The 18,635-nt window shown below is 48.1% G+C and overlaps 1 protein-coding gene across 6 annotated transcripts in view; it reads right to left on the reverse strand.

The window, feature by feature from the left end:
• Positions 1-275: 275 nt before the first annotated feature.
• Positions 276-18,635, reverse strand: part of LOC131200568 (very long-chain specific acyl-CoA dehydrogenase, mitochondrial-like) — a 29,664-nt gene continuing 11,304 nt past the window's right edge. For 2 of the 6 annotated variants that reach the window (XM_058187530.1, XM_058187531.1), the window contains 14 exons: positions 8,324-8,468; positions 7,890-8,019; positions 7,655-7,780; positions 7,256-7,454; positions 7,051-7,155; positions 6,794-6,880; positions 6,424-6,486; positions 6,208-6,309; positions 5,591-5,688; positions 5,346-5,418; positions 4,725-4,797; positions 4,315-4,387; positions 4,166-4,241; positions 276-2,269 (listed from right to left, as the gene is read on the reverse strand). In XM_058187530.1, the coding sequence (XP_058043513.1) occupies positions 2,132-2,269; positions 4,166-4,241; positions 4,315-4,387; positions 4,725-4,797; positions 5,346-5,418; positions 5,591-5,688; positions 6,208-6,309; positions 6,424-6,486; positions 6,794-6,880; positions 7,051-7,155; positions 7,256-7,454; positions 7,655-7,780; positions 7,890-8,019; positions 8,324-8,468 (1,488 nt within the window). In that variant the 3' untranslated portion in view covers positions 276-2,131. Of the gene's footprint in view, positions 2,270-4,165; positions 4,242-4,314; positions 4,388-4,606; positions 4,798-5,345; positions 5,419-5,590; positions 5,689-6,207; positions 6,310-6,423; positions 6,487-6,793; positions 6,881-7,050; positions 7,156-7,255; positions 7,455-7,654; positions 7,781-7,889; positions 8,080-8,323; positions 8,469-18,635 lie in introns of those variants that run through there. The other 4 variants (XM_058187529.1, XR_009155655.1, XM_058187532.1 and 1 more) reach the window with 4 other exon arrangements.

The raw sequence follows: 18,635 nt of genomic DNA on the forward strand, positions 1-18,635 counted from the left end.
AACACCATGAGTTTGACATCCCTGTTTTAGAGTCCCTGAAGCCACTTGGAGGTCTTTTTTTTTTTTTTGAAAAAGTTTTAACAAGCAAAAACATTTTTCCCCCTTTTTCCCCCCTCTCCCCCACAAAACCCCCTTCACCCCTCCCTTCACACACACCCCCACTTCCCGGGTCAATCACAAGGTATTGTTATACATAAACCAAACATAGAGTAAAATTTTCCCTTTTAATCCAATTAACCTCATCCAAATCTTTTCATTAACTAACCCCCCCCATTATATAAAATAATACTTCCTAATTATTCAAAGGCAATCTGATATTTCTTAATCTGATATCTGTTTTGTAAATAATCCATTTTTTCCATTCAATTAAATATCTATTGTCTTTCAAGAAGGCTGAGATTTTAGCCATCTCAGCCAAGTTAGTAACTTTCAATATCCATTCTTCTATTGTAGGTACCGTAACTCTTTTTTCTTCCAATATTGTCCAATCAACAGCCTTGCTGCTGTTATTAAGTTCAAAATCAATTTAGTCTCAGTCACTGTGCAATCCGTTATAATTCCCAAAAGGAAAATTGGGGCAGGAACTTTATCTTCTTCTTCAGGACATTTTGAATAATCCACCATATTCTTATCCAAAAGGCCTTAATTTTCTTACAAGTCCACCAAATATGAAAATATGTAGCGTCATCACAGTCACATCTCCAACATTTCGCTTGGATATCAGGATACATACATGATAATTTTTTAGGATCTAAGTGCCATCTATAAAACATCTTATAAAAATTTTCCCTTAAATTCTGTGCTTGTGTAAACTTAACATTTCTAACCCAGATTTTCTCCCATGTTTCCAACATTATTGGTTCCTGAATATTCTGTGCCCATTTTATCATACAATCCTTTACCAAATCCTTTTCCGAATCTATTTCAAGCAACACATTATACAATCTCTTTATATGCTCCTGGGTCTGATTTCTAATTTGCTTTATTAAATTTTCCTCCCTTTGCATTATACCAATTTTTTGATCTTCTTTCCATCTAGCACTTAGTTGCCCATATTGAAACCAAGTATAATTCCTCCCTTCTTCATTTAATACCTGTAATGATTTTAATTGCAAGCTACCTCCTTCAGCATACAAAAGTTCTTTATAAGTAATCATTTCCTGTTTCTGTTCTATATTTATATTCTCTATTGCATGTCTGGGGCTCACCCATATAGGAATCTTACAGTCTAGTTTATAAGAATATTTTTTCCAGACCCGCAAAAGAGCACTTCTCAACACATGACTCTTAAAAGCCCTATCCACTTTTTTTTAGTAAAATAAATACGCATGCCATCCATATAATAAGTCATAACCTTCTAACCACTTGGAGGTCTTATCTGTGTCCTCAGGGCCATCTGAGTGGTGCAAATGGGTGTGGAGCCTTTTTGGCTGCAGGATGTTTTCTGCCCTGTTTACACTACTTGGGTGACCCTGAGAACAGCAGAATTTCAGTTAAAGTGTCTTGTTTCAGTTATCCTCTGCTTTTATATGCTCTTGTTTGGTTACATGATCGGTTGACCATGGGATTGATAGGTCACATGGTGCAAAAACTGCCTGGGGAAGAAGTCATCCTGATTGGAGGTCACATGAGGCAAAGGTCACCTGGGGGAGAGGTAACCCTGGTTGGGGGCATCACGTGAGGCAGCTACCTGTCAGTGATGTGGATGCTGTCACTGGTTGGTCACTCGATTGATTCGAGTCCTTACAGGTTCGTAGGCTGGTTCTAATTTGATACATTTGTTGATCAACCCATTCTGGGTTGATAATGGACTGATTATCCTGAGAAAATCCACCCATGTGGTTGCTAAGAGTCGTCACCAACTTGACAGCACATAATCCAAAAAAAGTTCAGCAGGGACTCCAGTATGTGCTACTTTACTAATTGAGGCAGGACTGAGACTTCTTTGGGGGTCGAGCAAGGGAACCAGCTTTGTGCATGTTGAATGCCAGTCAGTCAGTCTCCAGATGTGAAGAGCTGCCCATATACAACGACAAGAGCGCAGAGACACCAGCAAATCATGTGAAGACTGCTTTAGTAGAAGGATAATATAAGCATTTATTTGGTTCCATGCTAAACAAAACCCCTAGCTTTAAAAGCCCAGGGGATGGGAAGCCACGGTGCTTCTGTGCTCCACCAAGGTGTCTGAGATCAGCTTCATGCTGGTGAAGACCTCTTCCCAGCTGGCAGATTTGGCTTCCCGCAGAGATGCCTGCACACGCAGGAAGGCCTACACAGAGAGAGAAGCCTGGATCAGTCCACCCCCCACCCCAAAGTGAAGACAAGATGTACAGTTTTGGTAGGACCTCACCACTGGTCTCACCATGTGCCCTTCGGGCAAAAGGGTGGAAGTCATGCTTTTATCCCCATGAATAACAGTTGGAATGGACCTAGTCCAACCCCCTACTCAAGCAAGAGACCTTGTGCCATTGCAGACAAATGGCTGTCCAATTTCTTTTAAAAGAAATTGGCCCCAATGGAAAGGGTGCGCAACTTGGGCGTTCTGGATGGACGGCTGTCCTTTGATGACCATTTGACGGCCAGGAGGGCTTTTTACCAGGTTCGCCTGGTCCGCCAGTTGCGCCCCTTCCTAGACCGGGATGCCTTATGCACGGTCACTCATGCGCTCGTGACATCTCGCTTGGATTAGTGCAATGCTCTCTCCATGGGGCTCCCCTTGAAGAGCATCCGGAGGCTCCAGTTAGTTCAGAATGCAGCTGCCCGGGTGATAGAAGGAGCCCCTCGTGGCTCCCATGTGACACCACTCCTGTGCAGGCTGCACTGGCTGCCTGTGGCCTTTCGGGTGCGCTTCAAGGTTTTGGTTACTGTCTTTAAAGCGCTCCATGGCTTAGGGCCGGGTTATCTACGGGACTGCCTACTGCTACCGAATGCCTCCCACCGACCCGTGCGCTCTCACAGAGAGGGACTCCTCAGGGTGCCGTCGGCCAGGCAATGTCGGCTGGCGACCCCCAGGGGACGGGCCTTCTCTGTGGGGGCTCCTACCCTCTGGAATGACCTCCCCACAGGACTCCGCCAACTTCCTGACCTTCGGACCTTTCGCCGCGAGCTGAAGACCTATTTGTTCACTTGCACAGGACTGGCATAGGATTTTAGATTTATATGGTTTTTAATTTTATATGGGTTTTATCATTTTAAATTTTTTAATCCTGGCCAATTGAATAAGTTTTTTAATTGTATTTTAATAGTATTTATATTGTAATATTATTGTTTATTTTATTTGGCTGTGAACCGCCCTGAGTCCTTCGGGAGAAGGGCGGTATAAAAATCTAAATAAATAAATAAATAAATAAAATAAAATGAAAACCTCCAGTAAGTTGGTTCTCTAGATTAGTTTCCATTCATTGCTTCTTCTGCCTTCAGATACTTTGTCTATGGAGATTCTCAATCATCCAGGTCATGGTTGTCCCAAAGGTGCTTTTTTCAAGAGGCAACTGGACTTTCTGATTTTTCTTTGAAGACGTTTGAAGAGCTGAAAAAGCTTCTTGGATGAAAAGTGAAACGTCTTCAAAGAAAAACCAGAAAGTCCAGTTGCCTCTTGAAAAAAAAAATCTTTGGGACTTCAGCTGCTTTTGAGAATAGTTGAACTCCCTCTTCTTTGGGGCAGCCCCTCAAATACTGGAGGACTGCTATCATGCCACCCTCTTTCCTTTTTTTGAAGGCCGATTGCTCAGTGGTGCTGAATCAAGCGGAAGGGTGCAGATACCCTGGCACAGCGCATCTTCAGGGCAGTCAGAGAAGCCATGATCTGAGGTGAGGGGGCTGCTCCTTCAAGGCTAGGTCAAGGCAAGGGTTCCTGATGTGGCTTCTGCACTGATCTGGCTGGGCTCTAAGAAGGCCCTCAGCTGAGGTTAGAGCCAAACAGCTTGGAGGATTCTGTGGCTACTGCCAGGGGTTTTGCTGAAGCTTAAATCCCTCCCCCCAATTCCCAGTGATGGGGTAGGGAGCAGGGGCTGCTCCATCTTGCCTCTTGCCCCATAGCTTGGAAGGAGACAGCAGGTTGCGAGAGGAAAGGGGCGGAAGGCAGAGGATGAAAGCTGGCAGGGGACCCACCAGCAAGCAGCGTTGCCCAAGAGTAAGCAGAACCCAGGAGCTGCACCTGTCTTACCTGCTGGCACCACGTCTGGCACAAAAGCTTCTCATGCTGAGCAGTGGGCTGGCCCAGGGAGAGGGCACGGCTGGCTCTGGAAGAGGAGATGGATGAGGCTCGTTTTGCAGGCACCTGCTTCCCATCCCATCTTACCTCCTTCCTCCTACCTGGATAAAGCCACAGCCATGGCATAGGTGTCTATGGCAGCGTCTGCAATGCGCCTCAGGTGGAACTGCTTGTCTGGGAAGAATCCGGGAAGGGCAGGTCAGGCCCTGGGTAGCCCTCACCCAGCACCTTTGTCCAGCTTCCTCTGCAGCAACTCCTGATGCTGCTGTGGGTCCCACAGAGCGTCCCCTCAGGGACCACCCCCACCCCCATTTCCACAGTGGAAACTTCTGTCTCTTTGGCTTGGCTGGGGCAGTGAATTCCCCCTCCCCACTCCGAGAGACTTGGACTAACCAAGGTCTCCCCACAGCTCCAGTACTGAGCTACATTAGAGGCCGCTGGGTGCCATAAAGGAGTGGGTACAATGGGCACCCAGGATGCCTGGCAGACCCGCTCCTCTCAGGGCCTGTACCCGTCACTTCTGCACCGTACTTCAAGAGCAGACTCTCAATGGTCTCTCCAAACAGCTCCACAGCTCTGGTGACCTTGCAGGGGAGGAGAGAAACGGGGGGGGGGGGGACTCAGCTGAATGTATCCCCATGGACTGCAAAGTAAATGCCCTTTCCTCCAGATGTTCCCCTCCCCCTCATTTCTTGCTCAGCTATTCTCGCACAGCTGCTGAGCCTGAGGCCCCAGTGTGGGGTGGCTGTGTGGAGGGGACGGGCATTGCCTACTTCCCCCAAAGGAAGTGTGTAGGAAAACAATCTTGGCTACTTTCCTGGGGACACCCAGAAGCAACCCCTGGAGGAGGAAAGTCATTCTTGAAAGCCCCTCAGGGCAACTTCTCTTCTAACTCAGTTTCTTAGGAAGGGGGTCCAGTAAGACAAGGGTTTGAGGAAAGCTCTGTTCAGAAGAGGCCCATGGTATCCCTTGGATGAGGCCCCTCAGCATCTGGCCAGAAAGTTTTGGCCAGCTGCATGGAAGGTTTCTTCAGACAGAGGAGCTTGGAGCAGAGAAGGCTACTTGGCTGCCAACTGGCAGGTATGCCCAGAGGAAGCTGCCCGCCCTGCTGGGTCTCACCCAGGTCTCTCACCAGAGCAGCACAGTCTTCCAGTTCTGGATGGACAAGGCCCTGCAGTGTCTGGCCAGTGGGGACCCCAACTTTGCTGCAGGAGAAAATGACAGCGGGGAATCTGCTGAATAGAGGTGTGGCACCAGGGGGGAGGGGAGGATCAGCAGTGTGCCTTGGAAGCACTGGCGGAGGTAGGGAGAATCTTGAGTGCAGCTGTTTGGGGGGGGGGCTCCTCAGACCCGATTTCCCCCAGGGGGGAGTCTCACCGTTTCGCTCGCATCACCACCTCCTTGTAGATGGCTCCCATGTGCAGCAGGGGGTCGGAAAGGTTCTTGCGCAGGCCTCTCAGGGTCTGCCCGGCATACTGAGAGCAGAGAGCAGGTTCTGTTCCCAATCTCTCTCTCTCTCTCTCTCTCTCTCTCTCTCTCTCTCTCTCTCTCTCTCTCTCTCACACACACACACACACACACACACACTTCAGGGCACTGGGGTGGGATAGCTGTGTTCCAGGGAGAGGGATACTGTAGCCTGACAAGCGGGCAGGGACAAGAAAGTGCTTTCCCAGGCTCCCAGGCACCCAGGCAACAAGGGGGTCGCTTTGCCAGGACTGTAAGGGGGAGGCTGCTGCTCGATGGCCTCTGACTGGTGGGAATAAGAGGGTGGCTGTGGAAACTGCACAGGAGTGGAAAGGCTCAGCTGTGGGCAGAGCAAAGAGCCAGGCTGACTCTGAAGGGGGCTCTCTCTCCGTTACAGCTCCCCCTCCAGACCCACCCAGAAGCAGCTTTTCACAGGAGGGAGAGGAATCCCAGGGTTTCAGGCTCTGCTTGTCCTGGATGGGCTGCCCGAGAGGCCCATGCTGGCTTCCAAAGATGGCCTGACTTGCCTCCATGCCTGACAGAGCCACGAACAAGCGGAGAATGTCGTTGGTGCCCTCGAAAATGCGGAAGATCCTCAAGTCGCGCATGACTTTCTCCACGCCCGTCTCCTGCCCAGGGAAAGTAACAGCCTGCAGAGGGTCCTGCTGAGCCCCAACCTGGCCTGGGAGGAGCCGGTCTGTGTCCTGACCTAGGAGACCCCGCCCAGCTCACTGGGCACTTACCTTCATGTACCCCATCCCACCCAGGATCTGGATGCTTTCGTCGGTCACAGTCCAGGCTGCCTCCTAGGGACACAAATAGCAAGGCTGACTGGCCCAGCCCTCTCCCCCACCCCCATGGCCAAGCAGGAACCCCAGCTGTGGCTCCAAGAGGCTCTGGGGCTCCAGCCAAAGGCTGATTGACCAGCCATGGAGATCTGGCCAGAGCTACAGGGCCTCTCCACCCAGAGGGTGGCCCACCTATGCAGCAGGGTGCCAACGGCCATCCGCTTTGCCCCACTGCCCTCCACCTGTTGGGGACCAGGGCAAGTCTCCACAACCGCTGCTCACCACCTCCTGAAAAGCAGGGCTGTCCCCCACCAGACCCACTTACGGAGGCAAAGATCTTGCTGATGGCCGCCTCCAGCTTGTAGTCAGGCACCTTCATGTCCATGTTAGCACTCAGCACATAGGCCATGGCCTACAAGGAGCAGGGCACAGATGGGCAGCTTCACACCAGGGCCCTGTCTTCCAAGGCTGGCGGGGGGGGCATCTATGGCAGCTACCTGAAGCCCATCTTGCAGGCGATTTTATACCGATCGAGGGACCTGGGGGTGGGGAGCCGAGAGGGGGCTGGCCGGCCATACTCACTTCAGTCACGTAGAGCAACATGGCCATGTGTGCCAGTTTCTCTTGAATGGCCCCAAAGCAGCTGATTGCTTTTCCAAACTGCTGCCGGTCTGCCGCATGATCCACCTATGCAGACCAAAAGTAAGAAACCTCAACAGGGGTTAAGCCCCTTGGCCCGGGCAAGGGCCCCCCTACTACAGGCATCGTGGCCTCCTTGCCAGCATACCGCCTTGAGGAGGACGCTGCGCATGGTGCCGGCCAGTGCTGAAGCCATGCCGAAGCGGCCATTGTTGAGGATGTGCATGGCCACCTGGAAGCCTCTGCCGAGCCCCCCCAGCAGGTTCTCCGTGGGCACCTTCACATCCTCAAAGTGCACCTCGGCCGTGTTGGAGCACTGGATCCCCATCTTCTGCTCCGGAGGACCACTGGAGGGCACAGACACAGAGGGAATAGGGCAAATTACAGCTGCCTGTCAGAGCCAGCTCTGCTGGGCGGCCCTCCCTCTTGGGGAGGGGACAGTGATGAACTTCAGAGTGAATGAGGGAGGGGAAGGAAACTCACTAACCTAAGACTGAGCACTGGGGGCATTGCAGCCCCTCACTCTCTCAGGGCCCCCTTGACTCACCTGCTCACCCCCCCAAATGCTCGCTCCACTATGAAGGCCGAGATCTTGTCCGTTTCCTCCCCCGTGGTGACATTCTTGATGCGAGTTTTGGCGAACACTGTGAAAACCTCGGCTGTGCCCCCATTGCTGGAAGGGAAGTGAGGCGGATCAGGCTAGCAGCCGGCCACCAGCCATGGAGCCCAGCGATCAGCTTGGGAACCACTATGCCACAGAGTTCCCACCTCCTGCTCCTCACCTGATCCAGATCTTGCTTCCTTTGAGTGTGTAGAAGCCCCCGCAGGGGCTGAGCTCAGCTACTGTCTGGATGGAGGCTGCATCTGAGCCACTTGACGGTTCAGTCAGGCAGAAGGCCGCGTATGCCTCACCTGGGATGAGAGAAGGGAGACTTCCTGGGAGACAGCGGCAGCCTTGCCAAGGTTTCTGACCTTCAGAAATGGTAGCAAAAGATTAATTCTTGCTTCCATCCATGTTTTTTTAGGGGGGGAGCAAGAAGCCAGACCCAGCAGATATTCACACATACAGGCACGTTGTGTGTTGAGATCTGGGCCCACTCCTGCCCCTTCCTGGCTCAGCTTATGCCAGGCACAGCTGTCTCTCTGCCTGGTCCTCTTGCTTGGGGAGCCCTTCACTCAGCCACTGTGTTTGGGGTGGGGGTGGCACTCAGCCTACCAGATGCCAGCCTGGGGAGGTATTTTTCCTTTTGGCTCTTGTTTCCAAAGAGGAGGATGCCCTTGAAGCCGATAGACTGGTGGGCACCAAGCGTGATGCCCACGCCGAGATCATGCATCCCAACCACTTCCACCATGCGAGCGTACTGCCACGGAGGAGGAAGAGGAGGAGGAGGAAACACACTGTCAGGAGTCTACAGAGGACCGCATCAGCCCCCCCACCCCCTCCCTCCATTGGGGACTTGGGGCTCTCTGAGCTTCGCTGTCTCTGACTAGGGAACATCTTCGGTGCTAAAACAGGGAGAGGCATCTGCTCTCTGCTTACACCCAGCGGCTGCCCTGCTGGGGTTGGTGGGAATGCGATTGTTTTCTCCTGGGCTGTTCTTTGGTTCGGCCTGATTATTGGTCTGAGTTGATAAACAGTGTTTAACTCCAGGCAAACAAACAAGCAGTAAAAAATACCTAAATCAAGGAGCTACCAAGACTGGCCTGACAAGCCTTCAAGTAGTCCTCGACTTACAGCCATTTGTTTAATGGCCATTTGGAGTTACAACAGCACTGAAAAACCTGACTTATGACCGTTCTTCACTCTTATCACTGGTGCAGCACCTCCGTGGTCACATGATCAGGATTCGGATGCTTAGCCTAAGTTTATGATGGTCGCAGTGTCCCAGGGTCACGTGACCCCCTTTTGCCACCTTCTGACAAGCGAAATCAATGGGGAAGCCAGATTCACTTAACAATGTTTACTAGCAACTGCAGTGATTCACTTAACCCTTGTGGCAAGAAAGGTCGTAAAATGGGGCAAAACTTACTTAACAACTACAGTAGTGGCCAAAATTGTGGAAACCTTTTGGGAAAAGTGTATTTTCTAAAACTAGCTAATAACAACACTTTTTTTTGGAGTAATGTCATAAAATTATATATCAATGGAAAGATGATTTAATCAAGAATGTAATGTCATAACTCTTATGAAGGATTTGCTATTAGAATAGCAGTTACAGTATAAAGAAGAAAAGTGAAACAGAAAAAACGAAATATACAAAAATGATCACCCTAGAAAAAATGAGCTATACAGAAATTATCACCACATCAGTTAATACTTAGTTGGGTAACCTTTAGCATGAATTACTGCCTTACAACATCTTCCCATGGAGTGAACCAAGTCTTTTAGTTCTGCAGCTGTTATAATGTAAAACCAAGATTGAATGATTGCTTCTATTAACTGGGGTTTATTGCTGGGTCACTTCTGACTAACAAGTTTCTTTAGTCGGCTCCTTAGATTGGGTTAAGTCTGGGCTATTCCCAGGCCATTCCAGCAGTGCAATATGATTATCTTGAAACTCCCAAAAAAAGTGGTGTTATTAGCCATCAACCCACAAAAATACTTTTCCCAAAAGGTTTACACAATTTTGGCTACTACTGTATCTTGGGTCAGCTTTGGAAGCCATACTAGGCCGGAAACTTCCATGCTGCCACTTTCTCATGTGTGGGAAAGTAGGAGGGGGGGATTTAGTAGAGGGGTTGTCTTTAGACATAATAAGATTCTTATTATTTATTTATTTTTTATTTGATCATATTTATATACCGCCCTATCTCCCGAAGGACTCAGGGCGGTTTACAGGCACTTAAAAAACACATAAATACAATATAAAAACAATTAAAAAACTTATTCTAAAAGCCCAATAATTAAAAATATAGGAATAAAACCCAATTTAAAACCCATAAATTTAAAATCTAACTCAATCCTGCGCAATTAAATAAGTATGTTTTAAGCTCGCGGCGGAAGGTCCGAAGGTCCGGAAGCTGACGAAGTCTGGGGGGTAGTTCGTTCCAGAGGGTGGGAGCCCCCACAGAGAAGGCCCTTCCCCTGGGCGTCACCAGACGACATTGCCTCGCTGACGGCACCCTGAGGAGTCCTTCTCTATGAGAGCGCACGGGTCGGTGAGAGGTATTCGGTAGCAGTAGGCGGTCCCGCAAATAACCCGGCCCTATGCCATGGAGCGCTTTAAAGGTGGTCACCAAAACCTTGAAGCGCACCCGGAAGGTCACAGGTAGCCAGTGCAGTCTGCGCAGGATGGGTGTTATGCGGGAGCCACGAGGGGCTCCATCTATCACCCGCGCAGCCGCATTCTGGACTAACTGTAGCCTCCGGATGCCCTTCAAGGGGAGCCCCATGTAGAGAGCATTGCAGTAATCCAGGCGAGACGTCACGAGTGCGTGAGTGACCGTGCATAGGGCATCCCGGTCCAGAAAGGGGCGCAACTGGCGCACCAGGCGAACCTGGTAGAACGCTCTCCTGGAGACGGCCGTCAAATGATCTTCTAGAGACAGCCGTTCATCCAGGAGGACGCCTAAGTTGCGCACCCTCTCCATCGGGGCCAATGACTCGCCACCGATGGTCAGCCGCGGATTTAGCTGACTGTACCGGGATGCCGGCATCCACAGCCACTCTGTCTTGGAGGGATTGAGCTTGAGCCTGTTTCTCCCCATCCAGACCCGTACGGCCTCCAGACACCGGGACAGCACTTCGATAGCTTCGTTGGGGTGGTCCGGTGTGGAAAAGTACAGCTGGGTGTCATCCGCATACAGCTGGTACCTCACACCGAAACCACTGATGATCTCACCCAGCGGCTTCATGTAGATGTTAAACAGAAGGGGCGAGAGGATCGACCCCTGCGGCACCCCACAATATGATCAAATAATAATAAAATAATAAATAAGATTCTTCCTGTCGGTCAAGTCAGGCTGATCCTGCATCTGGAGAAGGAGTGGTCGGAGTGCTGTCTCGAGATGGGACGGTTGGCGATTGAAGCATGTGATCGACTGCAGAGTCGGGATGGTTTTGAGGGTTTTGATTTATTGAGGGAAAACCCAGGCCTCTTAGATTTGGATTTTCCCAGATGTGCCAGTTTACCTATCCTAGTAAATAGAACTTTGAAAGATGCTTGCTTCGGAGTTTTTACTTGGAGTGGGGTTTTTTTTTCAGGAACGCTGACATTAACCCGAATCTCCTTAAAGCATAGTGACACCTCAAGAGGGGGCTGTCAGGGGTGCTGAGCCCCAGCAAAACCTCAGGTGGTGCAAAGACTCAGTGAAGATGGAGGAGAAAGAAGAGATCACACAGGGGGCCGTGGGGGCAGATCCTCAAGGATTTATATACACCCTGTTTTCTCCTTCTGAAGAAATGGTACGTGCCATTGAGGCTGCAGAGGAGGCCTGAAGGCTAAGCGCTCGGCCCAAGGAGTTGAATTCCTCGAAAAGTTGCCAGTCTGATCCAACTCCAGAAAGGGGACCAGAGGAGAGACCGCCTGGATATTATGCCGCTCCCAGCCCAGCGAAGTCGCCCCATGAGTCAGTGGAGAACGGGGACAGCTGTGGGATCTGGAGATTCCCGGGACTGGACCTGTTGCCTCCATTGTGAAGCCGATCATTGACTGGGCTCCCTGAGCGTTTTGAACAGATGGAAGTGGGAAGTTACGCACCCCCCCTCCCAATCTCCTCAAGTGAGATGGAGCTTAGCGCAGCTTATGTTCACCTTCCCTCCTCCAGGACCGGGCAGAGGAATTAGCGGGGCACAGGCATCTCACTACCCAGCCAGGGGTGAAAAAATCGGCTCCCCAGCACAGCAGGGCCATCCCACAGCTGAGAGACCTCAGATGCAGCTGACATGGGGAATGCAAAAACCCCCTGTGGGGCCCCCTCGCCTGCCCACCTGTACTGCCACCAGCTGAATACATCCCCCCAGGCTGGGGATTCTATCCCAGGGGTGGGTCCAGTGCCAGTAGCATCCAGTATCATCTGTTCCAATTTTCCAGGGATCCCCCTGGCCCCAGTATGGCCCAACGATCCCAGCACCGCGGGGGGGGGGGGGGCTAATCCATCAGCCAGCTGGAGTTCCCCTCCCTACTCTCTGCAGCCCAACAAGCAGCTCAGCCGCCAGCTCCTTGCCAAGGGCCTCCCAGCAACCCACAGCAGCTCCGCCACAGGCTCCAGCTGCGTGGCTGACACCACCCCGCTTCAGAGCAACATTTGATGGCATGCCTGCCAAACTGGCTTACTTCCTCAGCAGGGTCTGGGCTCATATAGATCAGTATGGAGACCAATACGAATCAGATCGGTATCAGCGATTTCTGATGGGATGAATGAAGGAGACGCTCTGAATGGATAGACCAGCTGCACAATGAAGGCGCTGCAGAATTAAATGATGCCAATGGGTTTGTTGCGCTGCTCTGGGCCAGATTTGAAGACCCAGACCGAATCAATGAAAGTGAAGCCACCATAAAGGTGATGAAACAAGGTAATTGATCATAAAAAACTTTGTTTGGGACTTTAGATGGATTGCAGGGAACCTGGGACATTGGCCAGACCACATACCCCTACACTTATTTTAAAGAGGCCATTAATCAAGAAGTCAGAACAGTCTGCGGGATCCGGGGGTCCCTGAGCAACTGCATGACTGGTACACCATGTCCGTCATGCCCATAACTCTGGACAGAGAAATTCACCCCCACTGCAAAACCCCAGCTGAAAAGCCTCCTCGGACAGCATTAGCCAGATGGCCCCTCTCAAAACCTGCTGAAGTCTCCCCCTCAACCAGCAGGGGTGATCAAATGCTATTGATGTGGACAACCGGGACATCAAGCTTCTGAGTGCCTGGCCCCTGCTCCAGTTCCACAACAACATCCAGCCATGGCTGCCCAAGGAAAAAGGGCTCCAAGGAAGGCCCCAGACACCAGTTAATTTGCCAGACAAGCCGTAGAGGTTCCCCTCCCCACTGAAGAGGGCGAGGAACCTCCGGCCAAAGAAGCCCCTCTTGACAAGGCTAGCAGAGAAGACAACCGATGGTGAGTGCACCCATCCCCCCATCCCCCCTTTTCAATTAAAGTGAGACTAGTGGTGCCAGAGATGGGGGAGCAAGGAGAACTACCAGCAATAATAGATTCAGGCTGTACCAGATGTCTAATTGGAATTCCAATTGTTAAACAATTGGGGATCAAAATAAGAGCCTTGAAGCACCCAATTAAATTTCAACAGGTGGACGGGAAATTAATTGTGAGAGTCCCAGCCACCCAGATTACAGAACTGATTAGATTAGAAATTGGAAGACATCATGAACTTATACGATTTATAGTAACCCCAAAGATGTCAGAATCTATCATACTGGGCCTGATTTGGCTGGACAAATGGGCCCCCATCATTAAGTGGGAAGATGGATACCAGAAAATCATAAGGAATATCGCCCCCCTTCCCCCTGTTCCTCCTCTCAAGGAACAGTCAACCCATAAAGGCCAGCTGCCAGAAACAGCAGCTGCTGGGTCAGACAGGCCTCCAGGTGAACCCCAGATTCCTAAGGCATATCCAGCCATGGCTGCCCAAGGAAAAAGGGCTCCAAGGAAGGCCCCAGACACCAGTTAATTTGCCAGACAAGCCGTAGAGGTTCCCCTCCCCACTGAAGAGGGCGAGGAACCTCCGGCCAAAGAAGCCCCTCTTGACAAGGCTAGCAGAGAAGACAACCGATGGTGAGTGCACCCATCCCCCCATCCCCCCTTTTCAATTAAAGTGAGACTAGTGGTGCCAGAGATGGGGGAGCAAGGAGAACTACCAGCAATAATAGATACAGGCTGTACCAGATGTCTAATTGGAATGCCAATTGTTAAACAATTGGGGATCAAAACAAGAGCCTTGAAATGCCCAATTAAGTTTCACCAGGTGGATGGGACATTAATTGGGGGAGTCCCAGCCACCCAGATTACAGAACTAATTAGATTAGAAATTGGAAGACATCATGAATTTATATGATTTATAGTAACCCCAAAGATATCAGAATCCATCATACTGGGCCTAGGTTGGCTGGACAAATGGGCCCCCACCATTAAATGGGAAGATGGATACTGTAAAATCATAATGGGTATCAGCCCACTGCCCCCTATCCCTCCTCCCAAGGAACGGCTAACCCATAAAGGCCAGCTGCCAGAAAGAGCAGCCGCTGGCTCAGACAGGCCTCCAGGTGAACCATAGATTCCTAAGGCATATACAGACTTGGCCGAAGCGTTTAGCGAGGAGGAATGTAATATCCTCCCACTTCATTGGCCGACGGATTGTGCCATTAAACTAGAACCGGGAGCCAAGTTACCAAAACTCTGGATGTACTCCATGGCGCCTGTTGAAATGACCGAGCTGAGGAAGTACATTGACAGCAACCTAGCCAGGGGGTTCATCGAACCTGTGAAATCCAGGGTGGCCGCCCCCGTATTATTTAAAGAGAAAAAAGTTAGAAGCTTGAGATTATGTGTGGACTTTTGAGGCGTCAATTGCATTTGCATAAAAAATACCTACCCCCTACCACTAATGAAAGATTTGCTGAACCACCTGTCAAAAGGCAAGATTTTCACCAAGTTAGATGTAAGGAAAGCCTATTACCAGGTCTGCATAAGGGAGGCAGACGAATGGAAAATTGCTTTTAATTGTCCCCTGGGCAGTCCGGGTCATGCCATTTGGACTTCAAGGGGCCCCACAGTCTTCATGCAACTGGTCAGTGAAGTTCTGCATGAGCACCTATATAATACAAGATGGCGCCGACGAAGGCTGCCTCAGTGAAATGCTCTGTAATGGTTTCTTTATTTCTAATTGTTTTCTGCGACTCACTACGGATATCCTACTCATGAAACCATCTGCTAAAAATTAAGCAACATTTCTTTAAGGAGAAGCTTTCTGTGATTTCTCCCCCACCCCCACCCCCATCTTTACAAACCCGGAGGAGATTCTAACGCAGGAAGAGGCAATTCCCCCAGAGCCATGGATTATCAAAAAAAACAACAACAACAGAAGGGGCGGAGAGGTAAACGGGTTGGGATCTTAAACAGATTAAGAGAAGCAATAAAACTCCTCTGCCTTCAATTTTCCTAACAAATGTACATTCACTTGCAAATAAGATGGATGAAATACTCCTCTTAAACAAATACTATTCTGATTTTTGCAATTCAGCAGTCCTATGCTTCTCTGAAACCTGGTTAAATGAATCAGTTGAAGATAGCAGCCTGCATATTCCAGGGTTTCAGATTGAACGATCAGACAGAATTACAGAAACATCTGGTAAAAAGAAGGGAGGAGGCTTATGCCTATATATAGGCTTATGCCTATATATGGACTCGCTTAAATTTTAAATTATCAAATTGATTTTATGGGTTTTAAATTTTTTGTAAATTTTAGAGGGTAATATTTTATCTATAAGTAGCCATATCAAATAGGTTTTTTAACGGTTGTTTTTAGTTTTGTATTGTTGTTTTCTCTCTGTATTTTATTCTTGGCAGTACACCGCCCTGAGTCCTTCGGGAGAAGGGTGGTCTATAAATAAAAATATTCTATTCTATTCTATTCTATATTAACAGCAGCTGGTGTCAAGATTTAAAAGTAATTTACAAATTCTGTGACAACAATTTAAGACTTTAATTATCAACTGCAGACCATACTATTCGCCTCATGAATTTTCCTCATTTCTTCTAATTGCTGTTTATGTCCCACCACAAGCCTGTGTAAACAAGGCATTACAAACTCTAGCTGACCAAATCATGGAGGCTGAAGCCAAATATCCTGATTCACTGGCCATTATTTTGGGAAATCTAAACAAGGCAAACATAAGGAAAGAGCTACCAAAATACTTTCAGCATGTCAATTGTCCCACTAGAAGCAAGAATACTCTAGACCATTGCTACACAACACTAAAAGATGCTTATCGGTCTTTACCACGAGCAGCTGTAGGACACTCTGATCATTGCATGATTCACCTTGTACCTCCTTACAGGCAAAGACTTAAAACCACAAAACCAACAATTTAATCAGTGAAGACCTGGACGGAAGAGGCAAAATGAAAGCTACAGGTCTGCTTTGACTGCACTGATTGGAATATTTTTGAAGAGACCTCTGCAGACCTGGATGAACTCACAGACATCATATGTCAGCTTCTGTGAAGACCTATGTGTACCGACAAGGAACTTGCAAATATACAGTAACAACAAACCTTGGTTCACACCTAAACTTAAGCAGCTACGTCATTCTAAAGAGGAAACCTACAGAAAAGGTGATAAAATGCTGTACAATCAGGCCAGAAATGTACTAACAAGGGAGATCAGAGCAGCAAAAAGAAGCTACTCTGAAAAGCTAAAGAATCAGTTTTCAGCAAATGAACCAGCAAACATGTGGAAAACTCTAACAAATACCACCGGCTATGGCAAACCTCCTTCCCAGGCTGAAGGTAATCAAGATCTGGCAGATGACCTGAATGAGTTTTACTGCAGGTTTGAAAGGAAACTACAGCCACCTATCTCCACAACCCCCATCTCAGACACACTAGCAATAGCCAAGCCTCCTACAACTGACCCCACCCCATTGGGTTCACAACCCCTAGTGATCACAGAAAAGGAAGTGCAGGACCTATTTCACAGACAAAAGCCAGGAAAAGCTCCAGGCCCAGACAAGATAACTCCTTCTTGCTTAAAAGTCTATGCTGACCAATTGGCCCCCATCTTCACCCATATCTTCAATAAATCACAGGAAATGTGCTATGTTCCTTCTTGCTTCAAATGCTCTACTATCACCCCAGTGCCGTAAAAAGCCCACCATCAAGGAACTGAATGACTACAGACCAGTTGCTTTAACATCTGTAGTCATGAAAACCTTTGAAAGGCTAGTGCTTTCCTACTTGAAAACCATCATGGATCCGCTGTTAGACCCCTTGCAATTTGCATACCGAGCAAATAGATCAACAGATGATGCTGTTAATATATCTCTACACTATATCCTACAACATCTTGAATCTCCAAAGACCTATGCAAGGGTCCTCTTTGTAGACTTTAGTTCAGCATTCAATACCATCATTCCAGACACTCTTCTAACTAAGCTAAACCAGCTACAGGTACCTGAACAGACTTGTAAGTAGATCACAAGCTTCCTAACAAACAGGAAGCAGCAGGTGAAGCTAAGCAGGATCACACCAGATACCTGTACAATTAGCACAGCCCCCCCCCCAAGGCTGTGTGCTCTTCCCACTTCTCTTCTCTCTGTATACCAATGACTGCATCTCCAACGACCCATCTGTTAAACTACTGAAGTTCGCAGATGACACAACAGTGATCAGTCTCATTCGAGACAATGACGAATCCGCATATAGTAGAGAGGTGGAACGACTAGCCTCGTGGTGCGACTGAAACAATCTGGACCTGAACACACTCAAAACCGTAGAAATGGTGATAGACTTTAGGAGAAACCCTTCCATACTTCCACCTCTCACAATACTAGACAACACAGTATCAACAGTAGAAACCTTCAAATTTCTAGGTTCTATCATATCGCAAGATCTAAAATGGACAGCTAACATCAAAAACATCATCGATTGATAAAATAGAATATAGGGGCAAGGAAGTGTATGAAAAGAATTTGATTAAAAAAGTGTTTTTAGAATATTATACTAAGTTATATACTAGGGATATGATTGATGATACAGAGATAGAAAGATATTTACAACAACAAGATATTTGTGAGCTTACAGAAAATCAAAGGGAAGAATTGAATCAATTAATTACTTCAGAGGAAATTTTGTTAGCAATTAAGCAGCTTAAAATCGGTAAAGCACCAGGTACAGATGGTTTAACAGCTGTTTATTATAAAAATTTACAAAATGAGATGGTTGAACCACTTAAAGAGTTATTTAATAAAATTCAAATGGGAAGGGAGCTTTTATTTCGTTAATACCGAAGGAAGATCGAGATGGTATTAAAGCAGAGAATTATAGGCCTATATCACTTTTAAATACTGATTATAAGGTATTTGCCAAGATACTTGCTAATAGATTAATGCCAGTGATGAATCAAATAATTCATAATAATCAATCAGGATTTATTAAGGGAAGGCAGATGAGATATAATGTGAGGCAAATTGTAAATTTACTTGAATATTTGAAACGAAACAACCAAGTCTCAGCGGCACTCTTTTTTCTGGACGCTGACAAAGCCTTTGACAGATTGGATTGGCAGTTTTTGTTTAAAGTAATAGAAAAAATGCAATTTGGGGATTATTTTATCCATGTAATTAAAGCAATATATCAGAAGCAAACAGCACAAATAATAGTAAAAGGTGGGTTAACAGAAACTTTTAAAATTGGGAAAGGGACGAGACAGGGATGCCCCTTGTCTCCATTACTTTTTATTTTAACTTTAGAAATTCTTTTGAATAAAATACGTGGTTCCGATCAAATAAAGGGAATTAGAATTAAACATCAAGATTATAGATTAAGAGCTTTTGCAGATGACTTGGTT

This window comes from Ahaetulla prasina, chromosome 6 (assembly GCF_028640845.1).
Source record: "Ahaetulla prasina isolate Xishuangbanna chromosome 6, ASM2864084v1, whole genome shotgun sequence".
Lineage (NCBI taxonomy): Eukaryota > Metazoa > Chordata > Lepidosauria > Squamata > Colubridae > Ahaetulla > Ahaetulla prasina.